At 35.0% G+C, this 26,788-nt stretch overlaps 1 protein-coding gene across 14 annotated transcripts in view; it reads left to right on the plus strand.

The window, feature by feature from the left end:
• Positions 1-26,788, plus strand: part of CADPS2 (calcium dependent secretion activator 2) — a 287,063-nt gene that overhangs the window by 213,485 nt on the left and 46,790 nt on the right. For 3 of the 14 annotated variants that reach the window (XM_062491046.1, XM_062491047.1, XM_062491048.1), the window contains 7 exons: positions 2,096-2,219; positions 4,705-4,725; positions 15,553-15,656; positions 17,097-17,105; positions 19,130-19,286; positions 26,356-26,497; positions 26,627-26,746. In XM_062491046.1, coding sequence (XP_062347030.1) covers positions 2,096-2,219; positions 4,705-4,725; positions 15,553-15,656; positions 17,097-17,105; positions 19,130-19,286; positions 26,356-26,497; positions 26,627-26,746 — 677 coding nt within the window. The remainder of the gene's footprint in view (positions 1-2,095; positions 2,220-4,704; positions 4,726-15,552; positions 15,657-17,096; positions 17,106-19,129; positions 19,287-26,355; positions 26,498-26,626; positions 26,747-26,788) is intronic. The other 11 variants (XM_062491060.1, XM_062491059.1, XM_062491061.1 and 8 more) reach the window with 6 other exon arrangements.

A 26,788-nucleotide genomic window follows, 5' to 3' on the forward strand; every position in this document is an offset into this window, starting at 1 on the left:
ACATATTTTAAGTTCTGCAGGACTGCTGAGCCTGCATTTTTCTTTTGCATTCAGTTTGCTGAAAGCAGATTCATGTCTTCTCAGGCATTTTACTACTGGTTTTAACTGCTTATTGGAATGATGGTTGTTTTTGTTTTTCTCTCATTTTCTTCCACGGAGGCAAACAGCTGTTTTCTGCAGGACTTATTTACTAGACTTTCACTTCGAGCCCCAGAATTGTAGTCAGTGACTCTGTTCCTTTTTTATTTAGCGCTCATTCAGCATTACCTCTACAGTAGTACAAGTCTACTCTACAGCCCTCCTTTCCTGCTGTTTATGCCTTCTGTGCTGCTAATATTGACTGCACTCATATGTATATAAAAAAACTTTCTCCATAATTCAAATAAGATTCCATAAATGTTGAGTCAATGAAATCCGAGTCAATTTAAGAAACAAAAGCTATACACAGCAAATCTGACATGGGCAACTATAAAAGTAAAGTCCTTCCCAGCAAATCCTCTTGTATTGACTGGAAAGGAGAATACCTCATCATTACAAAAGCATCTCTGTCATCTCTGTGAAAAAAGGACTTTAAATTACAGCAGAGATTCCAAAGGAATTGTATCAGCAGGAGTCTGATGAAGGTATGAATTAAAAAAAAAGCTTAGGTCCCAGGCTGCATTGCTTTGCCAAAATCAGAGAGGTTTGGCCCTGGCAAACTGTTACTCTGCAGTGCAGAACACTTCACGGATAGAGATTCTCTTAGAAAACCTCTGCCATGTTCAGAAAACACATAGGGAGTCTAGGTATACATGTTCTATTTCACTTGCCATCTTAGTGTTTGTAGTGCTGTGTTAGGTTCCTTTGCTTTTTGAAACATCTGTTTGCTCTCCCCATTCCTGCTGTTACAAATAGCAATGCTGCTTTAACTGGTACTCAAGCAGCACCACTGTCGGTCTTGACCAGGAATAAATGTGCTTTCCTAAATTTGTGGATGCAGAAGGAGTTGGAACCATTTTATTCTACCTGTTTTTGAATAATCTGGAAAAAAGAAAATCAGACAAAGAACAAAAGGTTTTGAATACTGTAAATTCACTTGTTGATAACCCATAAGCTATTATTTTTTAAAAGCAAGTAAACACACATAGAGAAGTCATATTTGTATGCAGGTATTCTAGAAATCTGTTTTGCAGCATTGTCTTCCTAATAGTTTCTGTGTTGCTGAACCTATTTCTTTGGTACCACATCCTTCCTCAGACTGTGTCTCTTGCTCCCTCCTTTTAACAGCAACTTTTAGATATATAAAGGTGTAGCTTTTCCAGGGAACCATTTGAGAAGCATTTTTTTAAGGTTGTGAGTTATCTGAAATTTTATTATTTACATGAAAATGTGATAACATACTGAGGTTTTTCTACACTTACCTGTTGAAAGTTAGTGGAGTGTAGAATTAAAGTAAAAATGCAAGTTAGCTATCAACAATGTTTATTTTTTAAATACAGTAGTCCACAGTATATTATGCTGCATTCATATAAAGAGGTATGGCTTCTATGGTTTACCTCACTTGCAATAGGTGAGGTAACAACTCACAGGTTTTGAAAACTTTAATAGGGACTGCTCTTCTATTTGTCCATAATAAAATATTCTGCTGGATATTCAATGTTTTCCCTGCCCACTATACAGAAGATATTTTTTTCACAGCAAGGACATGTTGAACTTGAATAGCTTTACCCTATTGAAGAGTCCATGCTTCTGTAATGGTGGAAGCTTTTCCACAGGTGAGAACCAAGCCAATTTCCACAATCACATCTTTAGTGGTAACCATCATCCAGCCCATCCACGGAATGCTCTTGCTCTACTGGTCTCGATGTCACCCAAAGACTGACTGGAATGCTGGAAGATGCCAAACAAGTGGGATAAATGCCATACAGGCTGTCAAGTCAGGGCTGAATAGAAACCTTCAAAGTTGAAGATCCAGCTCCATCAGCTGAAATAATTCCTTTTTGACTTCTGCCTTTAATCACTGCCAGATCTGTAGTAACTGTAAGATACTTTTATCCTTTTCCTGTGGGGTTTGGGTAATAATTGTAATGAGGTGATATAATTGTCTCTGACACAGGTTTTAATGAAAGATATTGCCACTCCCATACCAGCAGAAGAGGTGAAGAAAGTGGTTAGAAAATGTCTGGAGAAGGCTGCCTTGATCAATTACACTCGACTTACAGAATATGCCAAAATAGAAGGTTAGTACACCAATCAACTGCTGAAGTGGCTGTAAAAGCCAACGATGCCTATTAACTGCATATTCCATGAGCAGCCTTTTCCCTTTCCAGAACAAACCCCTTCCACAGCAAGGGGAAATGTCTCATTAAAATCTCAGCTGGTGAACTGTAGAGCTTTTTCCTATTCATTGCTTTAATATGCCTCCTGGGACCCTGTTTGAATAAAAGACTAGGACTTCCTAATTTAAGTTGCCCTTTGTTCTTACTTCTGAGTTCTTCATAAATTTAAGAGGTTGTTTATGGGTTTTTTTTTTTACTTCTCTAGCTATTTCTAGTGATTAAAATACTGACAGGAAATTCTTTCCTTAACAGCAGTGTCACTGCCTTGAAATTTGAAAACTGTGTATAGATTCTTTTCTGACATATTTGTAAAACAGACAAATATATAAATGCTATTTATTTTTGCTGCTGTGTTACCAGATGTATAATAATAATATGATTATTAAAACCTTAATTGCATCCCAGTTGAATGAATTAAGGGGACAAAATGCTAGGTTTAAAGGCATTCAGAAGCTTTTTCTGGAAGTTTGGTATGTTCTATTAAGTGTATCATGAAATTGACTACAATTTTGCTTAAAAAATGGCCAGGATGCGCAATGTCATTTTCCTATTTGTAAACCATATGTAGAACAAAAAGGAAGTCATAATCATCAAATATTTTGTCAAGACAGACTTTTATTCTCCATAAAGTATAGAAAACTGGAAATACTCCTGTCCAGATATATTCAAGAACAGAAATCTGCATGCACTGGATTTTTGGAGCTAATCTCAGGAAAATATAGAAGGATTAATTCTGTTCTTCAAAAATACAATTTATATGCTTATTAAGTGTTTTAATAGCACGCATTTCTAGCAATACACCGGAAGAAACAGAGAGAGCTAAGAAGCAAATTGAAGAAACCTCATATATTTAGCAATATTATAAAGACAACTTTTTTCCCATTTTTTTATCTCTGCTCAAATTCTCTGAAAAACATGAGTTAACTGATCTCACAAATGATTAACAAAAGATCCATCTCATCACTATGGCAACCAGTATTATATCATGGAAGTAACAACATGAAACCATCCTAGTAACCAGTTTATCATAATTAATTATGATATCACGTTGTGTTAAAGAAAAAAAAGGATTAATATTATAACTATTATGGAAATTGAAAAGGAGAAAAAAATATTTTCCTTAGTATTTTATATTTTATGTTTTTAACATTCGGTATTTAAGTCATGTATCAAACCTGTTGAAACAATGACTATAAAAATAGAAACGTTTTTATAATATGACAAAAGCTTGCATAAGATACCTAAACACATTGGCAGCGAAATGGTTTGGCTTTTGGATCAGTGTTTTGCGGTGCTGTAAATCCTTCTTTTCCCAAGATTTTTTACTGTATCCTTGAGAACTGTAGGACTTGCCCTGAAGTAGCAAAGTTTGCACTTTTGGATATTGACAAGTAACAGAGTAAGCTGGAACAGTACATGGGACTGACTCCCATATTTCAACTTGCAGTTTTCCCTTTCTGGATTTATTGCCTTTGTTTGGAACACAACTAGATTTATTTAAGTAGTTTTACATTCATGTAGTTGTAAACTCAAAGCACAGTACATCATTGCGTATATAAAGAGAAATAGGTGAAGTAATTCTCTGAGAATAAAGTACTGTTGGAAGTGAAGGACTCTGTCATTGTAACATCAGAAAATTCAGTGCACTGAATTTCAGTAGCAATGTGACCTGCATTGGTATCTTTTGATGCTCTGATCATTACAAACATCCTACTTTTCTACCAATATAAATGTGATATTTTTCAGCAATAGGCTTAATTTGGCTTCTTTAGGTTTATAGGAGCATTATTGTATCTGTGCACTGAAGTTACATTCTTCTTTTGAAAGTAATTTCTGTTAGTGTTTGCATTAAATGTTTACTCCTCAAATTGCATACAGAAAGCAGAGAGTCCTTATCTTTGTAATATTACTGATGTTCTCAAATGTGGCTGGCATGTATTTTGGAGATTTTTGTCCTTTGACTATTTCTTTAGTGAACAACATCATATTAGTCAGTCAAAATGTAAATATTGCAACATAATATCAGCTATAGACCAATCGCGAACACCTAAAAAGTAGGGATCCAAAGATTCTGATACAAATAATATTCTCATATTCTTACTTTCTTATATTCTTTTAATATCATATATGTTTCTGAATTCCTAGGCACAATATAGATGCAAGTCAGTGCCTGAGCTTGAAATAAAGACTATATAGGGCTAGTAAATGCAAATATATTACTCAAAAACATGCATCATTTCTCCCTCACATGAAAAAACCCATCACTTGTGTGATGTACTCAAGATTTAAAGAAGCTATTAACTCCTTATGTGATATTTATTCTTCTCTAATTATATGAGTATTATTTCTGTAATGATGTTTTTCTTTCCCTATTTTTTTTATTCAGCAACAGCGGAAAAGGACTCAGGTGATTACTATTTGTGTGCATGTCTGCATGTATTACAGATGTAGTGTGTTGTGTCTGTTGTTATTATTTTTTCTTGATTTGAAAAATACCAAGATACTGACCAGAACACTTGGGAATATTAAAATTAATTTTTGTGTAGTTTAGTCCATGTATTTACACTGATAATTAATGATGATGTACCTATTTATTAGCAGTTTAGCTAACTCTCTGTTTTGGAATATGATGAAATTGTATTTTCTGTGAGAGGGTATAACTAAATGATGCAGAAAAGTTAAATTTTGTTAAATTCAGAAACAGTTTGTGTATTTAGAGAAACGCAATTTCATAGTCCTCTGCAAAAGTGGTATCTGTTTTGTAACAGGATTGCTCAATTTATTAATGAAGGTCTTGCTAGGAAAACTAAACTTGTAAAACTGTTTTTACATTTCCCTGAAAAAGATTTGTAGTGATACACTTTTTTTAGTGATACATATCTTTTTCTAGTTACAGCTGAGGGTTACAAAGATGGTAGTTCTTTGTGTTCCTAATTTCATGAAGATGCTATGGTGCATAACAGGGAGGGGATTTTGAGTTCTTATATCCCAAAATTTAAAAATCATCTTACAAAGATCACAGCTGAACTAGTATTTGCAGCTGAGTAGAACTGGCTGCACACAAGTATAAGGGATTGTGCATATCTATACTGTGAAATAGAGCTCTGTCTTACCTGGCACACATACCCAAAGGAATGCTGATTGTGGTGCTTTGTGGGGTTTCACAAACAATAACCTCAGTTACGGGAAGGGGCACTGAGCTGGTAGTACTCTTGTGATGAACTGATTTTCCATCTAGAAAGACAGACTGGTGTGATGACTACAAAGTTTCATAAATGTAGTTTAAGAGGAGCTCCTTGCCAATGAGGGGCTTGAAAGTTACTAGAAAACTATTAAAACTACTTTTTTTAACAACTGTGTCCATAACAGAAGAGTCAAAAAATTCCACTGATTTCCAAGACTTCCACTGTTTTTAATTTAAAAGCTTTAAAAGCCCTGTAGATAGGAGATCAGTTTGGAATTTTCAAAGAGAGTAGGCAATGTGCTGGTGGAATGGATGTTCATGGCAGTCGTTGGGGTGAGTTGATGGGAGCTCAGACTGCTCAGATGATCTGCTGACCCCTCCGATCAACAGGGAGAGCTTCCTTAGGCAGGGACTCCAGTGCTCTGAAGGTCCTTCAACAATTTCTCTGTTGAAAGGCCAATCTCACAGCATTGAGTACAAAACACCCTGAAGACAGTTTCCTCTCTAGGTAAGATACCTAAACCTACACAGCATAAATATTCCATTTAATATTTTTATGCCTCTAGGTATTAAAGAAAATATGTCTTGAAATTAGAAATTCAGAAACAATTAATTTAAATTAATTGAAAGCTGTTCTTGAAATTTTAGATATTTTTTCTTTCACCTTTGCACTCTGAAACATCTCCTGTGCACTTTTATGCACTGTATTCACTTTTATGCAATGTATATACTTTTATACCATGTGTATCACCTCAAGTACAAATCTTCCTTGTGCCACTCACTTGCCAATCTTAGTTTTTCTTAGGCTCTTTATGTGGGAAACCCAAAACCATTAAGCACAGATGACATAGTTACAGGCACAGAAGTAAATAAGTAAGTAAGTAAATAAATAAATACAAATAGAAAGCTCTGTACCTGATTTTAGTCATTTTACATTAGGCTTCTCCATGCTTTGAGAGAAACCATTGCCCTTCTTAAAACAGGATAGCAAAGTTGTCCCTTAAGTGACCTGGCAAATAACTAGATTAGAGACTGGATGAGAGGAAAGCCTATCACATACAGTGAGTAAGTGGAAATTCACTGTGTGGGTTAGCTGAAGCTAGAGGTTTAAAGGCTGTGTTTATAATTTAGTTGCTTTAAGTAAATACCAGTTCTAACTAAAAATGCAACTGAAAATTAATCAGAAGCTCAGAGAAAAATAATTTTAATGTAAGGAGTAGATAGACTGCGCCCACTGGAATTTTGTGTAGCACTGAACACATTTCTCTTGATGGAAAAGACAAAGCCACTGAGATGAATCCCGGTACAATGACATTTTAGGGCCAAATCCTGGTCCTGTTTTTGTTTCTAGCTGGATACCTGCAGATTTCATAATGAACTTGATGTACAGTACATTTAGCCCTAATTCCATATATTGTAGTTTTGTGGAAAATAATATAAACTATGTCTAGATAACTGTTATTTACCCTTTAACTTGTGCACTATATACTGATAATGAATCTTGAATTTCAGGAGTGTCCTTGTTAGGTAATACAGAGGTGAAAATGCAAATTTTTTTTTGTTGTGAGAACCCTTTGTCAGCAATGTGGTTGCCATGTTCCCAGGTCTATTCACCAGGTGCTCTCATTTTCACAGTCTCAATTGAAAACAAGACTCTGAATGTTTTCCCAAAGACAGTGGTTACTTTCTTAATGGCAAACATGGTGGTATAAGCAGCACTTCCATCAGCAATATTTGTTTACGGTTAGGATGACGTTTTATTGGGCATACCCTGTCGTTGTACTGTTATGAATATGGAGTAGATTTTTTTAACAAAAATTACATTTGATGTGGCATTTATAAGGGGTTCAGCATGTCATTTCTTATTATGTGTACAGCTGAATTTCTCATGAAGTGGCTAATCTGCTCAGTGAATGTAATTACCATTATGAAGAGAATAGCAGGAAACTTACTATTATAATTTTGAACTGTATCTAAGAACTCTCATATAATGCCCTGGTAGTTTCGGCAAGGGTTTACACTTTGTCAAGGATATGAATCACAGCATCAATATATGAGAATCTCTTTTTAGGTATGACCCATTTTCATCATATGCTGCCTTTGAGACTTCACTACCTGAAAGTACTTTTAAAATCGTTTTGTGTATGACATGTATTCCTTATTCAGCATTTAACTAACATTAACTCTTCCTATCGATAATGTTGAACATAAATGGACCTGCCAGATTCTGAGGCCAGAGGCAAACAGTATTCTTCATATGCATTTTGCATGCTTCCTTATGAAGAGCCTATAGAAATTTGCATGGCTCCGTCACCTGCTTTCTCTCCTTCAAAAAAGATGACCTTCCTACACAGACTTCTTACTTTTTACTTGTATTTTATATACATTCATATACACAGAGTAATAAAATGCATTATTTATGCATTCTCAGAAATTATTATTTTTCCCTATCAAATTTATTAGAAATCTGAATGGCTGAGGATTGATTGCTGCTGTTATTGCCTGGGAAAAGACAGAAACTTGCACATAAATACATTTTTCAGCATAGGGGCATTACTTTTCTGGGCAGATATAGAAGGGATTAAAGTGGTAAATGTTTGAAAAGCAAACAGGCCAGTTTCTGTCATTGTCCATGGATATTAATTTCTGAGGCAATAGACAGATTGTAAAGATTTGAATTTTCAGTCAGTTGTCTTTTGACTCACTATTTTTAAAAGACTGTAGCAACTCAGTATACTGGGCTCCTTCTGCCAAACAGTTTGAATAAAAGGAATAAGAATAAATTCCATTAAAATTGGAGCAAATAGTTACTCTGAAGTGTACAATTGCTCAAAGATAAATCAGTTGTCATGCCAAAATTTGTTTCTATGAGAGAGACTGCCAAAGGCTGAATAAATGTTGACTCCATGCAAGAGAGGGTCAGGAGAAACTCAGAATTTTGCTGGCTTTTAAGACATGGATCTTTAATGTGCTCATTACATACAAGTTTCTAAATGAAGGGCAATATGTAAATGCCCTCAAGGCTCGGAAGGGTCTGTCCAGCTTAAAAAGAAGAAGACTACAAACGTTATTGAAGCTGAGAAGGCAAGTGGAAAGAGTTCATTGTATGAGGAGAGAACTTGATTAAAGCTCTCTACGCATGTTCATTTCACTGAACAAACAAAAGTGGGTTGCACAGCAGCATAGCACCTTCTTGATCTCTGTTGTGCAACTAAATGGAAAGGAGGATATGGGCAAACATCCCTGATTTCAGTTTTCGACCAGAGGTCTGTGAAAGAATCCCCAGACTGTTAGGTTTGCATGCTGATACTCCTTTGTCAACATACCTACATCCTCCTTTAACAGTAGGGCTGAGTCAGTCTTTGTCACTGTGCTTCCCCTTTTCCGTCCTCTGCTTCACCCCCGGGAAGGTCATTTCAAGTCAAATTTACTGTCCAGGTGTATCATCACCTTACAGTAAAATTAGTTCCCAAACTTAATCATGCCAACCTTGTCCTATATCCCAAATGAGGGAAGGGTAGTTCCAGCCTTCATTAGCATTTCATCATCTCCAGTTCCTCCATGCCCTATGATGCACTTTTAGACACGAGTTTAGTACTCATGCAACCCAGGGCTTTTATCACCTTGTCTCTGAATAGCCACCTATTCTTCATTTTTATCATTTCAGGAGCTTGTTAAAATTTGAATTTTGCCTTCTTGAACATTGGTGACAAGAACTGTGCAAGTCATCCCCGTGAGATATCCTGCACAGTACTAGCAGTACTGTTATACCAGAAACATTTTGTCTAATACAGTCAAGGAACACAGGTTCTGATGTCTGTATCATCCTTGTGTCACAGAGCCCTTCTGTGAAAAGTTAATTCAACCCAGTCTGAGAGTTTTGATAATTTTGAAATGTTTATTACTGTTCATGTGTCAAAATGGATTGTCCCTTCTTTAAGTATTTTAATATTTTTCTTTAACTCTTGAAGGTATTTTAATAAGTTTCTCTCTCCCATTCTTTTGAATTAATCAAATTCTTGTTACTGCATTTATCAATTTCCCATGTTTTACACATTGTCATTGTGGTCCTAATATTTATTCCAAAGTTCCTGGTGAAAATGTTAAGGAAGATAAGATGAATCTTCAAGGAATCTCTCAAGAATCCTTTTTTTGCAGTTTCTCAGAACTGCTTACTTCTTTTTACTTGAGGCATCTTCTTTACACCCCACCCAGTTTCTTTTTTAATCATCATTTTCTTCAGCTTAACTGGTAGTTTTCCCATGAGGCACCATATCAAATGCTTTATTAAAGTCAGAATATAGATGAGATCTACTGAATTTGTTTTATACAAAATATCCTGTCTAGAAAAGCACAAGTCTAGTTCAACCTACCTTTGCAAATCTGTGTTACATTTTATTCTATTTTCTGTTCATTTAATGTCCTCAGTAATTTCTTCAAATTTTGTTTCAGTTAATAATTTTCAACATCTCTTTTTCCTTCCCCTTGCCTGCCAACATTAGATTTCTTGTCATTTTTCAGTAAGACTCTAAAATGTAGAGTCTTAAAATACTCTGGTTTTTAGAAATACTTCTTTTAGGTCTGTATTCAAGTGCCAGATTTCTCTCCATCTGATAGGTGAGTTATTCATATCGCAAAGTGCTGAGAATATGAGTTCTTTCCCCCTTTGAAGTGAAATTAGAAGTAAGGAAAAGAAGGAAAATACCAACTGCTTGTATCTGTGTTGCCAAAAATCAGAATACAAAACATCATATATTAAGTGCTTTGATGATCAGCTGGGAAAAAAATGAGATTTTTCTTCTGCTTTTACCTTTTTGATTTTGTTATTTCTATGCTTTTTGATGAGCCAAGAATTCCTTTTCTGAAAAAAAAAAAAACAAAAAACAAAAAACAAAAACAAACCCCAAAACTTGTGATTGTCCCATGAAGTTAATTCCGTTGAATACTAGGATGAACTTTAAAGACTGGAACATATTGTAGCATGACACACTTAATAAACTGGTAGATCATGGAGTAAGAGATTTAAACTCTTAACTCATAATCTTTCTGTACTTAGCTAATGATGCTAATTAATTCTATTATTTTCCCCCTAGAATTTAAATGCTATTGAAATTATAGAAAGCAATTATGGAAAGATTGGTGTCAGCTTCATAATTAAAGCTGAATTCCATTATTTGTATAAGGCTATACTTATTTTTTTTAGTCTGAAAAATACAGAATGTCCTTCCATATCTACCTCCTTATTTTTTCATACAGAATTAATTCTGTGAGAAGTTGTACAAAAGTTTAGCACAGTCAAATCTAAATTATCTGTCGGTAGTCATACCAGTTTTGGGTTAACTCTTCAGTCAGTTCAGGTTTAGTAACATGCTAACTTCAAGCCATCTTGCAGGTTTCACATGTTAAAAAGACCAAATGAATGGGCCCTGCTGGAGCAGAGATTGAGTTCCATAAAGCTCAAATTATGATGTATCTGTATTATCAATTACATTGTGTCCTGATTTACTGTGAGCCCACTGAGGCTGTGAACTTGGGAGCTTCTCACCATACTTGCCTTTTTTTCAATACCTCTGCCTGGAGACACATTGGTTTTCCTGAGTCTCTGGTCCTGGACATGCTTGTTTGAAGAAAAGGAGGAAGGATTAAATAAGAGGCAGGGAAAACAAGTAAGGGATATAAGATATGTCACTGAGGGGGAGACTGGCAGGCCAAACACAGGAGTCTCCCAGTTGCTTCTGTTATATTCATAAACAAGAAAAAAATGCCTCTAATCAGCAGATTCCTGTGCTCAGCAAATGTCAATGAGAAATTAAGCACACATGTTTAACAGCTTGCATGCTGGGGAGAAAATGGGAGAGGTGAATTGTGCATTTGTCTTCAAGAATAAACTCTCTTGTGGAAAGCAAGCCTGAGTTAGGTTTTAGACAGACTGTTGTTAGGTTTTAGACATCCTGATTGTCTTGAAAAGGAGGACCGGGGAGAAGTTCCCTGACCTGTGTGATGCAGGAGGTGAGACTGGATGATCTGGGTCCCTTGTGGCCCGAGGCTCCATTGGTTCATGAAGCAGTCACTTTTTCATTTCAGTAGCGGTTCGCTCAGTTAACATAGCTCATTTAACAATATTTTTTCTGTACCTATGTGACTCACTGGTAATGCATACTTGAGAAAGCATCCATTATTTGAAAAGCCTGGTTTGCTTTTTCATTTTGGCAGGATGTGAAGCTGGAAACAGATGATTGATGGCTTTTTCTGTTTATTTTCTAAAAGATGTCAAGCATCATATTTACTGACTCGACTCCTGCTGCAACCTGTTAGTTTGAACAGTGTAAACACATCTTAACAACCTTTAGTAATTGTTGGAAGAAAGGCATCATGAATATAATGAAAACTGACAGCACTGATTTCCATTCCTGTAATTCCTTTATGCTTACAAAGACAATCATAGTATTTGGCTCAGGTGTTTTGGAAGTCCTAATACTTCCAAATAAGAATTTATTGCTACTCATATTTCATATACACTACTTGCTTGGTTAAAAAAAAAAAAGAAAGAAAGAAAGTTAATATTTCATTCTTTATTTTGCAAATTATTTCATAGCCCCCTGTATATATACACATGTAAATGATGGATATCCAAAAGACATAGTCCCTAGAATTTGAAAAGTCTTTAGTTAAGAGAAAAATGGCTAATTGGTGGGATAACTTACATATGGAAAAGGAAGTTTTAGATAAAGCTTAAGTGAAATATAGGGAAGTCTATATCGTGCAAGAGAAATTGCATGTACTGATTTATTCTGAGAATAAGTAAACAAAAAAAATAGATTTGTCCAAGGATACAGACTAAGTGCAATTGTCTGCCACCTTTTCTTATGAATAAATCTTCTAGGAGAATAATTATTTTAAAATATTGTGAAAAGCAAGAAACGTTAAGGGTAATTTGCATATTTTTAGCAAGTAATAGATAGTTTCAGAGTAAGCTAGTAATCAGTATAGTGAGTTTTATGGAAATAAGAAATGGGAATTGATTCAGTCTGATATAGCCCACATTTTAGTCATTCCTGCCATGAAACATCAATTGGAAACCTGCCATACTCAAAGGTGTATTTACAGTTTTTATACTCTTTTTTCCCCATAAACATGCTAATCCTACTGAAAGAAACTGCTCCTGAACATTAGTCCCACAATGACTGAAAACTTTAAAATGTCTAGTTTAAATCTATTATCGTGACTGATTTGTTCTTCTGCCAGCATCATCCCTGATCAAAGGTAGGTCCTCTCCTTCCCAAGTGTTTCCACTTTGGGAGCACTGTATTCCCACATTGCCTGTGTGTGAACATTTCTGATCTTCTCTTTCATCCTTCATTTTATTAGGCTTATGATGCCTTTCAGACAAACGCAACAAAAAGCCCCCTTTTTTCTTTCCATTTCTGATCAAAATCCATCGCTTCAGATGACCAGAACTTAATGCATTGTTCAATGTAATTGTAACTTGTCTGAGACCGTATTTCTCTTCTTTGTGATCTTATCACAGTGGTAGAGCAGGATAATCTCACAGTTAGGTGGTAAACCTTTTTTCTCCTGTTTCTCCTGCTCTCCCTAATGATAATGATATCTGTTCAATAGCCATTTTTAGGCCATCTTTAGCTAATTGAAAGTGTGGAATAAGTGAATTTATTGCAGTGCAAAAATGCAACATGAGAATCAACATAATTATTAGAATTACTTTCTTAATAATTTAGAGGAGCCCTTGTAGGATATAATTTTTGAATGTTTTGCAGCTTATTTGGTTTTATTAGGAATGTATGCAATTATTAATGCAATTATTTTTTTACTTGGGTAGTGGTGAGGTAATGACGATCAGGCTGAGTTTGTGATAAATTGAGTTGTTTATGCTGAAATCAGATATTCCAGTCATGCTCTGTATTAATATCACTGGTTTATTGCTAAGGCTCATTAACCCCAGTGACACTGCTAGTGATGTACATTATCTGTATGAGTTGTTCTTGCTGTGTTCAGGGAGTGGAGAACACTGACCACTAGAAGAAAGAGCACCTTTGGTCCATTATAAGTGTAGAAACCACTGGTTTGGTCTGAATCCAATAGTAATCTTTATAATATAAAACCTTAATAATAGGTTCTTGGCCACTCTTTTCTAATCTCGCTTGATTCAATATGTTTGTTGTTATATTCATACAATCATTGTACAGTATAAAATGGTAAAAGCATTACAATACAGTATCAATAACAGTGATCTTGGCATTATGAATGTAGTTTTGTGCCTGGTGTGTGCTTTGTGCTTGACCCGTATTCCTATACTAACTTTTTCTTGAGTTAAATTCTGGTTTTAGGAAAAAAAAAATATTTCAACATGTCTGGTTATGTGGTCTCTTAATAAGATTTGAAAAAATTCTTTGTAGTTGCTTCAATAAATAATTTTCCTGTTTGGTTTTTGCATGAAAACAATATGGGGTTCTAGTCACTTAGAAGTAGAAGTTTGCTGAAGATTCTTATCAGTGTTTCTCCAAAAATTGCATCGAAGTTATCTATTTCATCACTGTAATATGCATTTGTGTGTTAGTGCTAAAGAACTGGAAAAGGTCACCTGTCTTTAAAATGTCTGCAATGTGGCTTTGACTTGCTAGAAATATTAAGTGTTAAAAATATTTGTTGCATTCAGATTGATATTCTTACTAACACCAAGGAGATTATGTCAATTCTTTAATTAATCTGCTAATGTTCTATGTAATGATGAATGCAAAGTGGGAAGGAAATGTCAGCAGACTTTTCTGCATATGAAGATGTGTATTCATATGATTTGCTATCAATGTGATCCATAAACATGCATAAAAAATGAGAAAATAGAATCCCTGAAACCCTTACTCACCTTGTTATCAGCTTTATAAGTTCTCTGCAAACCTGGTTAATGTGACCATACTTTTTATCTGATTATGTTATGTACATAATTTCATTCTGATTATATTGTACATCATGTACATCCCATGATTTACGCTTAGCAACAAGGACTTTGTTAACTAAACAAGCTCTAGTAGCTAATGCTGAAGTTATCCCTGACAATGCAAATTATGTAGTTGGCCAAGTTACTTTTACTGATTAAAATATGTTTGTAAAAGAATTCTGATGGACTCTTCCCTTATCTCCTGTGATTCTTTCTGAAATCTAATGCTATGATTTTTTAAATTGCAAACTAATTGTTGCTTAATTTCCCTGTAAGTATTGTAGTTACATTTGATTTACCTTTGTTGTTTCCTTTCTTTTTGAAGTCTTCTGGGTAGAATGAGTGAGCCTCATGCCATTTGTAACTTTTGTATTTGTGCTTCTTTTAGGTGGAATTTTTAGTAAGCTTGTGTTAATTCTGTTATAATATCCTTATTTCATAATGCTACTTTGCACTATGGTACTGAAAAGAATGCAGATTCACCTTTACTGATGAACAGCAGGTAGAAATTAGTTATTTGAATAATTAGTTATTAGAAAATAGTTTTATTTATTTGAATAATTAGTTATTAGAAATTAGTTTTATTAATTAATGTGGTTTGCATTTTTCTTTTTTTATTAATATGCCTAAAATGGAATTTTTAACTGCTGCAAAAGGTATGAATTTTGCTGATTACAGCAGTGAGTCATCTGGTGAGAAGACATTGTACTGACAATAACAAAAAAGGTCTCCACTATCTGCTGGTCTCCACTATCCACTATCCAATATTGGCCATTTGTATATATGGCCTTGAAGAGAAAAATAATTTCCTTGTTGCAAAATTTAAGGATCTAATACACTGATGCACATATTATTTCTCACATATTAAATCAGAAAATGTTAGTGACCACTGATGCTCTTCTGAATTTTCTTTTTAGTGATCTGGACATTCAGCTCTGTTTATGTATATTAAATGATAAACCTTAAAACTTGAAATTTCTTATACTTTAGAAATTTGTCAGTTTGCACCATTCCCATTAGTTTCTGACATCATTTTCTCTTACTGTAAATCTTATCTGTCATAAAGCAATTTGAGCTTACGTTTTATACTCATGCAGAGACCATGCATCAAGCAACACCTGCAAGAAAACTGGAAGAGGTTCTTCGCCTTGGAGAACTCTGTATCGAAGTATTGCAGCAAAATGAAGAGCACCATTCAGAGGTGAGGCTGTAATTGCATTTTCTGTGGAGAGTGGCTTGTTCCTAGATTTCTTCTCCCCTGATGGGAAGCAAGTCTGTCAAGAAACATTTTAGTTTCACTTTCTGACATATGTTTAAGGCAGTTCACATTTGCAGAGGAATAAGAGACTTGAAGCTTATGTAAAGTGAAGTGAAATAAAACTCTACTTCAATTCACTTGAATGAAATGTAGGTTTACAAACAAAAATTAAAGAACATAAAAAAGAGAAAGCATCTTTATGTTGGAGGTTATAGATATTAGATTACAGATTGAAAAATAATGATAGTTATAATGATCTCATTCCCATTGCTCTTCTGTTGATTGGAAAAGTATGCTTCTAAATTTGTGCTTTTAAAAACGGCTGTGTAAGGTAGAAGAAATGAAATAAAACAATTTTATGTTTCTTCCCTTCACGTCTTTTGCTTAATGATACAGAAACCATAATAGCTAGAATTCTAGCACCTTTTATGTCAAGGAATTACAAAACTTAACTTGGCCAGATGCAGTTGTATATATTATTGAAATTTAATTAATAAGTACAGTTTTCTAAGGTTCAGGAAACTGTTTTTAAAATGTTCTCAAAAATATGCAAAGGGATAAACATTATTTAGTATATATAGTTATAAAATATGATCATTCAAAACATCTGGTTTTTTATCACACTATGGAATCTGTTTTTTAGCTTACATCTGTCATGTGTGAACTTGTTATAGATGTTTTATCTTATACTGAAGAAACAGCGTTTTTGATGATTTTAAATTAATTCCCTGGAGGTCCTGTTCTACTTTACTGTTGCCACTGTGTTACAATGTAATGATTACTTAATAAAATGTATATATTGTGGTCTTTGTCTTTTGAGGACCTGCATGACTATAAGAAAATCGAATTTCTGTGGAAAAGAACACAGAAACAAAACCCAGATCAAATCCTACATACATGATTTAGCATCTCTGTTCAAAGATTGCTTTCTATACTGCTTATTTGAAGTCAGAGGTGTGGTGTTTTTCAGAAAGGTAAATGTATTGTATGTGCCTTCAGAAAAATTTATTCAGCACATGTTCGCAATCTAATCTAAGGTCCCTTGAAAAGAATAAAAATAATGCTAGTAAAAGCATTATTTTCCCCTTCCTTGAGTCATGTAATACATATTCCATTACACTGAAATTTATAGAGCATACAGAATTTCAATATTAAAATATATCTGATAAAAAGATTGACAAATTATACATTCCCTTCTCAAAACTGAATATTAGGTATGTTGACTTCACATCATAATGTTATGCAAATGCTAAGTGTTTGGTGCTACAGCTGACAAAAAGGATCAGTGATCTGTAAAATAATATATCACATTTTTTAATACTAGATTTTTTTTCTCTTTTTTTTTTAATTCATAACATTTACAAATTTCGGGGATTCCCAAAGGGAAGAGAGGTATGTGATTCCTGATGAACTAAGCATTGTTTTGCTCTGCTCATAGCATGGAACTGTGCATTGAACATGTAGCATAAATTGTTTTGATGATTTCTGGTGTTGCATAGCCACATTTATGTATCTTCTAGAATCTAAGAACTCCATTCTTCCTTTAATCTAGTCAATATTTCTGTTCTCCTGGAATGTCCATCACCAATTGCTAATTGCTTTTGGCCTACTATTATCCGTAACAACTGTGCTGTTACATTTAGCTCTAATTTTTTTTTTCCTGTTCTTTCTTGCTGCTCAAGTAATGATGCATAACTCTTGAGAGAGTCAGAAGAATTTCTGTTTGGGCTCAAAGTGTCATTTAAAATGAGGAAGAACATGGAGAAAAAATTGTGCTTATTTTCTAGTTTTGGTTTTACTTTGTTTTGAAATTTTGGCAGTATTTTCTGAAAATCATTTTTCTTGATTAAAAGGGTCCCCTGCTGGTGCCTAACTACATTTTTTATTTTCCTGTAGTTATTTTCTAGAATGAGGAATCTGTTCCTTTAATGAACTCCTACTTAAACAGGGTCCATCAATAAGAAATTCCTTCCAGTTTGATAAAAAATACTCCATTTCAAACTCTTGCCAATGTTTTTGAAGCCTCATCTTTCCTCCTCACTATGGTGCCAGTTGTTATCCTTCAATCCTGCCAGTGGTACACACAAAGTACTTTTCAGTAATAGCAGGGGATGCTCAGCATTTCTTTAAAAGCTTTTGCCAATTCATAATTTCTTCATTTTCCCCATCTCAGAAAAAACTACAGGCACTCTTCAGAAAGTCCATGATACAAAAACACATTTGTAGACCACTTTACAGAAGTTGTCTTTTATTTGATGCCTTTCAGAGCTGGCTGCATAATTCTACACCACCCAGGGCCTATGTTTTATAAATGAAATTAAGATTTCTGTGAATTTATTTGAAGCTAGGGGGGGCCTCAGCTCTTGTGTAAATCAAGCTACGTGTGTTCCATGCTGACAACTCAAAAATATTCAAAACTATATATTCAAAATGAGTGGCATAAATTTGAAAGCAACGGCATCTTCCTGTGTTGCATGTGTAGGCATTTCTCACTATCAGATGTTCTTATAAACTCTGAGCAAAACACTCTCAGCAGGATTCGATGTTCATCCCATTTCATAAACTCCCTTCCTTTTCATCTTTAACTCCAGGATCACAGAGCACCCCTGATCCAGTGCTCAGCTGACATTTAAATACTGATATTTAAAAGCCTAGGTTTATGTGATGGTAAAAAGGTACAATAGTTATGTCTTTAATGAAGAGCTGGCTTTACATACTTATAATATTTTTCACTGATTTCTTCTCCTCTTTAAGGATTGCATAAGAAAATAAATTTTTGCCAGAGAAAACTGTTCCAACATGTTAAGTTACCAAAAAATGAGTTTAGACATTAGTGAACTTCTAAAGATTTATAGCATTTGCACAAGGAAAACTGGATGTCTTCCTCAGAAGAAGCTGACATCTTTAAGGCAAAAATAGGAATTAAAATCACTCTCTAGCTGTTAAAAAACCCCTCAGACTAAAAGGAATAAAATTTCACAGTAAAACATCCATTTTGATTACCAAATGAGTGCAAAATGTATTAATAAAGATTTATCCTAAAAATAAGTTCTTCTGCTTTAGAACTTAATGAAATCAAAAGAAACATATATGGTCATTTTTTTCAGGGGTGAGGCCTTCATGCTTTTCTTTGCTCTCTGGAAAAAATTTGCAGGCATTTATACTCCCTTTTTTAATCTTTTCAGTGTTATATTTTTATTCTGATCATGTCACCTTTCCCCCAATAATCCATTTGATTTCTTACATTTTTTGATGCTATGTTTTATAAAATATTTTCACATTTTTCACTTGGCCCATTCTTCCTTCCCAAATGAGACAGGATGTGATGTGACATACTCAGATGCATTCTGCCTTGGATAGAACGCATCTCTTTGCTTTGGCTCATGTTTAGTAATTCTATTTTGTCATGTTTGCAGGCATTCGCTTGGTGGCCAGAATTGTTGGCTGAGCATGCAGAGAAGTTTTTGTCTCTGTATTCTGTTGATATGGATTCGGCACTTGAGGCACAGCCTCAGGACTCCTGGGACAGCTTCCCACTTTTCCAGCTGCTGAATAATGCCCTCAGAAATGACAGTAAGGCCTTAATTTTTTTTTTACATACTGTTTGTGTAAGATTTTTCAATCCACCCACACCTTAGAAATGTGTTTCTAAAGAGGATAATGCTCAAAATAGAAGTTACAATGCCTGTTTTTATGATAGGTATCCTGGTGTTCCATTTCCTGCAAGCTGAGCAGCTTCTCTCTATCCTTGCACCGTTTCAGTCCTTATTCTGGCAGTGCATTAACCACTTGATGTTCACAAATTACTCAGTTTTGAATCAATTATTTACAAGTAATATAAGAGGTATTGATAGTTTGCATTTAATCTATATTGCTTAAATAAAGTTGTGGTTTGTATTTCCTTCTAAGCCTTCTGAACTACTTTCACACTAGTTATGTCTATAAGGGTATAGTGGTGTTAGCATGGAATAAAATACACACAAAAAATGTTCTGTTTAGATCCTTCATTGGGCCAACTGCACCTTCAGAAACTTATTAAAATTGCTGTGATGGCAATTGAGAAAGTTGCTGAAAAGCATGTAGGAAGTGTTCAATCTTAATGCAGATCTCAGAAGAGCTGGACTCCTTAAAGGTGAATTGTGCACTACTTTAAGTGGTGTCCCATCATCTAAAATCCAGATTAAAAATCTGAAGCCTATATTCAGATGGGATATGCAGCCTATTTTCCTGCCATCATATATTTTCAGTTTAGGAAGCACATCTCTAGTTGTGGTGTTAACATGCACTTAAAACAATTCTTTGGTTTCTGAAAATTGTGTGGATATTTTACAGAAGTCTTACAAGAAGGATTTGTGACATCAGTTTTAACTTCATAGTTGTGTTACTTGTGTTCCTTTGAGCTTTGGTTCCAACCTGAGAGTAGCGTTAGAAACAAACAAGGGTTGTCTTCACATGCAAGAGATTGCTAATAGGCTGCTGATTCTTCTTTCCTTAAAAGATTAAGCATATAATAATACTAAATTACTAGAATAGGCTCAAGAAAGACATTGTATGAAAACTTTCATGTTAAAGCAACTGTTACAAATATTTTTAAAATTTAACCGAATTACATGAAGCAACTGTTGTATGAAATATCACACCTGTATACCAATTTCTGTAATTCCCTAATGGTAATAGATATATTAAATGACAGTTTCTGGCAGGTGAAAGCCATCTGGAAAATAACACTTTTTCTTTTTCCATAACTACTGGAAATCAACCATGGAAATTAGTCACCTATTAAGCAGTGGACATGTTAGCAAGTGGCAAGTGACTGTCCTACCAAGAAGTGATTCCCAAGTGGAACATACCTCAGTGCTTATTCTTAATTAACCGCCTTTTCACCTTGTAACTGTATCAAAAGCGTTAGCAAGAGTTTGCTATGCTTATATAGTCAATTTTACAGTCCTCCAAAGTAGAATAAATAATTCTGACTTTACCCTAAGTGAAAATTTTTTCCTGAAAACTATCCCCTTCATAAAGATGTATTAAGAAAAAAATCTAAAAAGGGAAAAACTGGAATGTGGTCTCATGAGGATAAAAAGGCTAGTGTTAATAATTAACAAGGAGAGTGAAGTGGAGTAAATTAGCCATAATAGAGCCCACAGAGGCTGGCAAAGTCACCTCTCATTATCAAAAAACTCATTAGGAAATGAAGAGGTGGAAATCCCACTGGGTTATTCTCACTCTCTGGCTATATCAGAGATTACTTTTCAGACTTCTTTCAAATGAAGAACAGTTAGGTCACCATATTGCATATTAGGTTAATCTTCACTGAAATTTGGAGGACTGACACCTGCATGTTATTCTATCTCAAGAGCATTAAATGAGCTCTAAATCTTTGGTGCATGAATCAGTTTTCACATAAACCTGACATGAGAGAACTCCTAACAATAAAGAAACAATCTTACATATACGCCATTAAAGAAAACTTGCATGTAAAACTATTTTTATAACTTTGTCACTAAAGTATAATTAAAAAAACTCAGAGACAATGAAAATTCATATTCATGTGTATTCAAATAATAGTGAATATGCTATTTTACACAGTGTAGAAAGTGTTGTACAATATTCAAGGTGAATACTTCAAAGTCAACATTCACTTAACAATGAGAAAAAAAATGCATTTTCCAATATGGTGTATAATATTTTGTGAAGAGAGGGGAGGATGGGGAAGTCCTGACTGAAGCTTTCATTTCTTTCATGAAGGACTCCATTTTGTGGCACCTTAAGACTCTCAATTTTTTTCTGAATTATTCCACAAGGAATAAAGTATAAGAGTACATCAGTGATTGCATTCCCGTTTAGTCTAACTGAAAAATTTTAAAAAACTGAGAGAGGGAAGAGGATGATCTTCCTATCTTGTAAAATTTTTCAGCTTTTCTCATAAGACCTAACTACAGAAAGTGATTTTAAAAATTACATTCACTGTAGAGATGAATAATAAATTGAAGATAAATTCCTTGTGATTTTTCAAACTGTAAATATTTGAAAAAAATATTGTAGCTGCTTTTATAGCATACATTTTAATGATCTCCAGAATTACTATTGTCCACTCACAATTATGCCTGACTCTGTAAAGCTTTGCAGATTGTACAGTGGTAGCAGTACTCATCATCTCTCTATGATAGCAAAACTATGTTTTCCAGAATTAGATATTCATAAAGGGAAGAAGAACATAGTTGTCCTGGGATTGTGTCTTATTTTCTGTAATGAACGTGTTACTTTTTGTCCACAGAGCCTATAAATTGTGTTGTGAGGGGGACCAGCTTTAGAAGGCAATTTACTTTCTGTAGTTTAATTATTCAGGTTAATCTGGTTTTTAGTGCCCAAAAGACAGACATGTATTAATTTCTCTTCATGTAACATGGTGTGAGAGGTATCTTTTACTGACATATGCCCAGTTAGATGAAGTGTCTGTATTTTGTTTGTTTTAGAGGTTTTCTAACTATAGTTAGTATTCTGATCATTTTCTTACCAACTTTTCTCTCCAAGTGTCACTTACTGACACTTCGTCGTGTGCTATTGCTCAACACTCTTCCATCGCTACCTTGGCACAAACAAGTCAAAACTAGGAGTATTAGAAAGGTAACTCATAATCCTCATTCTCCTTCAAGTGTTATCAGTGGAATGTCTGTGCATCTCCTCTAACTCTGCCACAGTCTGCTCTAACCAGCAGAGTCTGATGAAGCTGATTTAGTAAAAACAGCATGTTGAGAGTTAGCCTTTTGAAAGCCATTGCCATAATTATGGTTGTTGACTTCAAATAGGAATTCTCTGATACATTTTTTCCACTATCTCTGCTAGTAGCAGAAACACCATCAAAGACAGAATCATCACCTTCCTGCTTTTTTACAGACTATGTAGCAATTTTAGACAAGAATTTATGTATAACTTTGTACCCTATCTTAAACTACAGGGTAGAGTTAGAAAACAGCTGGGATTTAAGGTAATCAGAGCAAACTGTACACCCACCCCAACACCTCAAACATTACACTTCTCATTCATTGTAGAGGGTATCTTTTCTCAGACCAGGGACTCAGTCCTATTAGAGGCTGCTTTGAAACAACCTGCCTTTGGATAAGAGCTACACGTCCTGGTTACTGATACTGAGAATTAGCTCAAGCTTCATTTTTACTTTCCAGAATACTCAATAATCAGTTTTCCTAATGGGACTTTTAAACAAATGTAAATTGTGCAATTACCTGTTTATGTCACTCTGTCTAGTAAAGAGTAATTCAATTTTAACCTTGCTTTCACAAGGTCAACCTCTAAAATTCACTTTTAAAATATTTCTTATATGTAAAAATACAAGATAATTTCCATATAAATTGGGACACTTGCAATTTTTCCTACAATTTAACTAGCTCATTAAGAAATTCTCTGTGGAGGCAGAATATAAACAGCAAATTAACAGGAATATAAACTTTCTTTTCACATGTCATTGGTTGAGTTTCAATTGCTACAAATACAGTCTGGATCCTCAAGGATGTTTCCTTCTTGAAATATACTCTTGCTTATTTTGGATTTTAAAAATTATCAGAAAATTCAAGTTATCTTTTCCATATAATCCTATGAAGTGCAGGATAATTACAGACTCTCTGACAGTGGTAGTTTTGTCAAATGAAAAGAGGCTCATGTTAATCTGTGTCATTCTTCCCTGCCTTTGATTCTGCTGAAGCTCTTGAGGACAGTAGGACATCCTGACTCCAGGATAACTCCAAAGATGTGCCTGTATTAGTAAAAGCAGTAGAAGCCTCACCGCTTCTGTGGTCCACAGGCACAGTGAATTCATTTCCTACTGTTAGAGATGAAACCTCATTCCAGTACTGAATATCTAAACTTCACATTCATCTCTGATATTTTCTGTCATAATGTAATATATTTCAGCTAGTATATTTCCTAACATGGAAAAAATGGAATCATTTTCTTCTTCAACTTCAGTATTTCAAGAATGTCTACTTTGGGGTTCTGTTTCTGTTCCTGTAATATGTGTTCCTTTAATATTGTCTATGCATTACCTTGCTCTGGCATAGGGTTTCATTTTATTGTTGCTTGTGTGAATATGAGATGGCTCATATGAAGAGGGTGTGGGGAGTCTATATTGAAAAGACAATGGAGAATTAAGCTACATAGCTTTGAAGACAAGTGGTAGTTGAGGGATCTGAAGTGTGGCATTTCCTCAAGGATCTCTTGTTTCCCATCTGCTTTGATGCACAGTTGGTACCTTTTGGCAAGATCAATTTTAATCATAGGGTAGAGTGCCATGAGTCTGATGATGATACTCAGCTATATCACTTATCCCTGTGCTCTGAGTTCTTCCCCTGCCGTGCATTAATCCTTGATGGGGATCACCAGATGGGTAAATCAGAGTTGCCATGTCCTGAACCCTAGGAAAACAGACTGCTCATGGAGTTGTTGAATGAAGACAGTTCTCTTCTGTGAGTGTGTACCCCCATACAAAGGGAATTCCATGGAGGTGAAGTGACAATGACTCGTGGCATAATGTTGGAAAATTTCACTTCCTTGTAAAGGCTGGTGTAATGATGCTAGGAAAATGATTCAGCTTTTTAAGTTGAACACCTTTTTTGCTTGTGACTTCTTAAAATTTCATGCTGGTTTTGAAATAACAAGTCACCCTCCTGCCCATGAGGCTTCATTACTGTAATTCCCAGAGCAGCACTAGTAGCAGAGCATTTCTGCAGTGTGCTCAGAAAACACTAAACTACAAGCTTATCCCTTCAAGTAACTGTGATTGCCTGATTAATTACTGTTCTTCACTGGCTCACTATAAAGCAGCAAGATTTATTTAATTGGCATAGTTGTATTCTTGTTGTTATTTTTCAGCTCAAGGTTGCCTTGAAAACTCAGCCTAATATGCAAATGGATGCCAGCAACCTTTTGTTTCTCAAAAGCAAGAAACCAACAGCTCATCATCAGCTGTTCACTGTGCAACCTTTGTATTAATATCCAAATCCTCCTCAGTCATTTCTGTTGCTGGTAAAAGGTGATGTAGTTTTAAGACATATAAAACAATTATGAATAGAGAAAGATAGCACTGTTTTGAATTTCTGATACATAAATAATAAGCCAGGACTAACTAGTTAACAATTACTTTGAGGAGCAGCGTGAATAATGGATCATGTTTGTAATGGACTCACAGGTACTCTCAAGGGTGGATTCTCAAGTGTTTAATAAAGAGATGATCCTCTGCCTTTTTCTCAGTGGAAACCCTAATAATCTCTGCCTGCTACCTAGCTGCCTGTTTTTATAAAACTTCATATATCTGATATCTCCACCCCTGTGTCTAAAGTGGTTGGAAATTAGCTGAAAGTTTCAAAATTCTTAGCAATAAAATTACACAAAACAAGAGAAAACTGATCATGTAATATTGTTTCCTCAGGTAAAGGTGATTGGTACAATATTTCCTATTACTCTACAAGGATGTTTTCAAGAAAATAGCTTTCTGCTTTCAGATCACTGTATTCAACAAAAAAATTTAACATAGTGTCCAAGCATTCAGCAACAAGGGGACTTCAGTGCAATACAAGTAGCAATAGGGGACAGAAACTTGGTGGCACCTTTTCCCTATAGTCTCTCCCCCAGGTTCAGTTTGAGCTTGACATCATTCAGGAATGGAAGGCAATGTAGTTTCTGGAAGTTATAGAGATTATTTTGACCTGTTAGTCATAGAGTGGCACTGGTAGTAGAACAAAAGGGATTGTAATTTTGAAGCAGGGTGTCCACGGTGAGCCCTGTGATCCAGGCTTTTCTTCTTAGGAAGAGGAGGAAGCCTCCTCAAAAGGTGGATTTGGCACCCATACAATCATACAAGAAGCCTGTATGCCAGAATAGGTGGGAGGAGAAACCTACAAAAGAATTTAAAACAACAGAACACGGACGAGAGAAAAAGATTTCCAAGGTCATGAAAAATTTATCTCTGTGGCTGAGCTTCTGTGATTTCCACATGTACATGGGAATATTCTTATAGGTACTAATAACAGTGGTAGATTAAAGGGTGAACACAGAACATTCAAAACATGAAATATATATTCCCTGGGTGGGACAGGACATTAGTGTGCTAAGGGTTAGCATTTGCTGGGACAGCACTTCAGGGAATACAGGGACAAGCAGTGGCAATGGCAAACTAATTTTCAGGTTTTGAGCATGTTCAGTTTGCATGTGTATGCAGTTCTTCTTGTAGTAAATTCCCATCTGTGAAGTAGGTAATATTCTACTGTTTTTAAATGGCATTCAAATACTTTTTTTTCTTTGTTTTGGGTATTTTTGTCCTGTCTTGGTGTAGAAGTAATGAACAAAATTGCTAATATTTAGATTCAACAAAGAATATTATTAATTTTGAGATGATGCATAAAGGTTGTGGTTAAATAAAGACCTTCAATATGTACCTAGTTTTCATTACACTGACAGTTTGAAATGTACTACACTGTCCTTATGGAACACTTCATTTGTCTTTTCTGAACTGTATTTCCTACACAACCTAGATCTTATTCTTATAATGCCTTTGTGTACTAAAACATGAGATACACTTCTTCCTATAACAAAAGGTCTGACATTTTTGTCTCTTGCTTGTTTTTTAAAGCACTTTTGTGCAATGGAAAGTTTCACAAGCACTTGCAAGAATTTTTTGTTCCCATGGTCGTCCGCTACATCGACCTCATGGAATCATCAATTGCCCAGTCCATTCACAGAGGTCTTGAACAAGAATCGTGGCAACCTGTCAAGTAAGTGCATTTTACAAAATCTGAACAAAGCACCTGCCTATAGCTTTCTGTCTAATAAGGGGTTCTCCCCTGTTGTCCTTTAAATATTCTATTTTTTATTGTATTCCTACATTGTTTATTTCTTCACAGGAGCATCACCAACAGTCTTCCTAATGTAGCTCTTCCAAAAGTTCCAAGTTTGCCTCTTAATCTTCCACAAATACCTAGTTTTACTACACCAACCTGGATGACTTCTTTGTATGACTCCACGTGTGTATTCTTCAATAACTTTCTGACTGTATGTCAGCTCTG

The sequence above is a fragment of the Cinclus cinclus genome, chromosome 4 (assembly GCF_963662255.1).
Source record: "Cinclus cinclus chromosome 4, bCinCin1.1, whole genome shotgun sequence".
In the NCBI taxonomy this organism is placed as follows: Eukaryota; Metazoa; Chordata; class Aves; order Passeriformes; family Cinclidae; genus Cinclus; species Cinclus cinclus.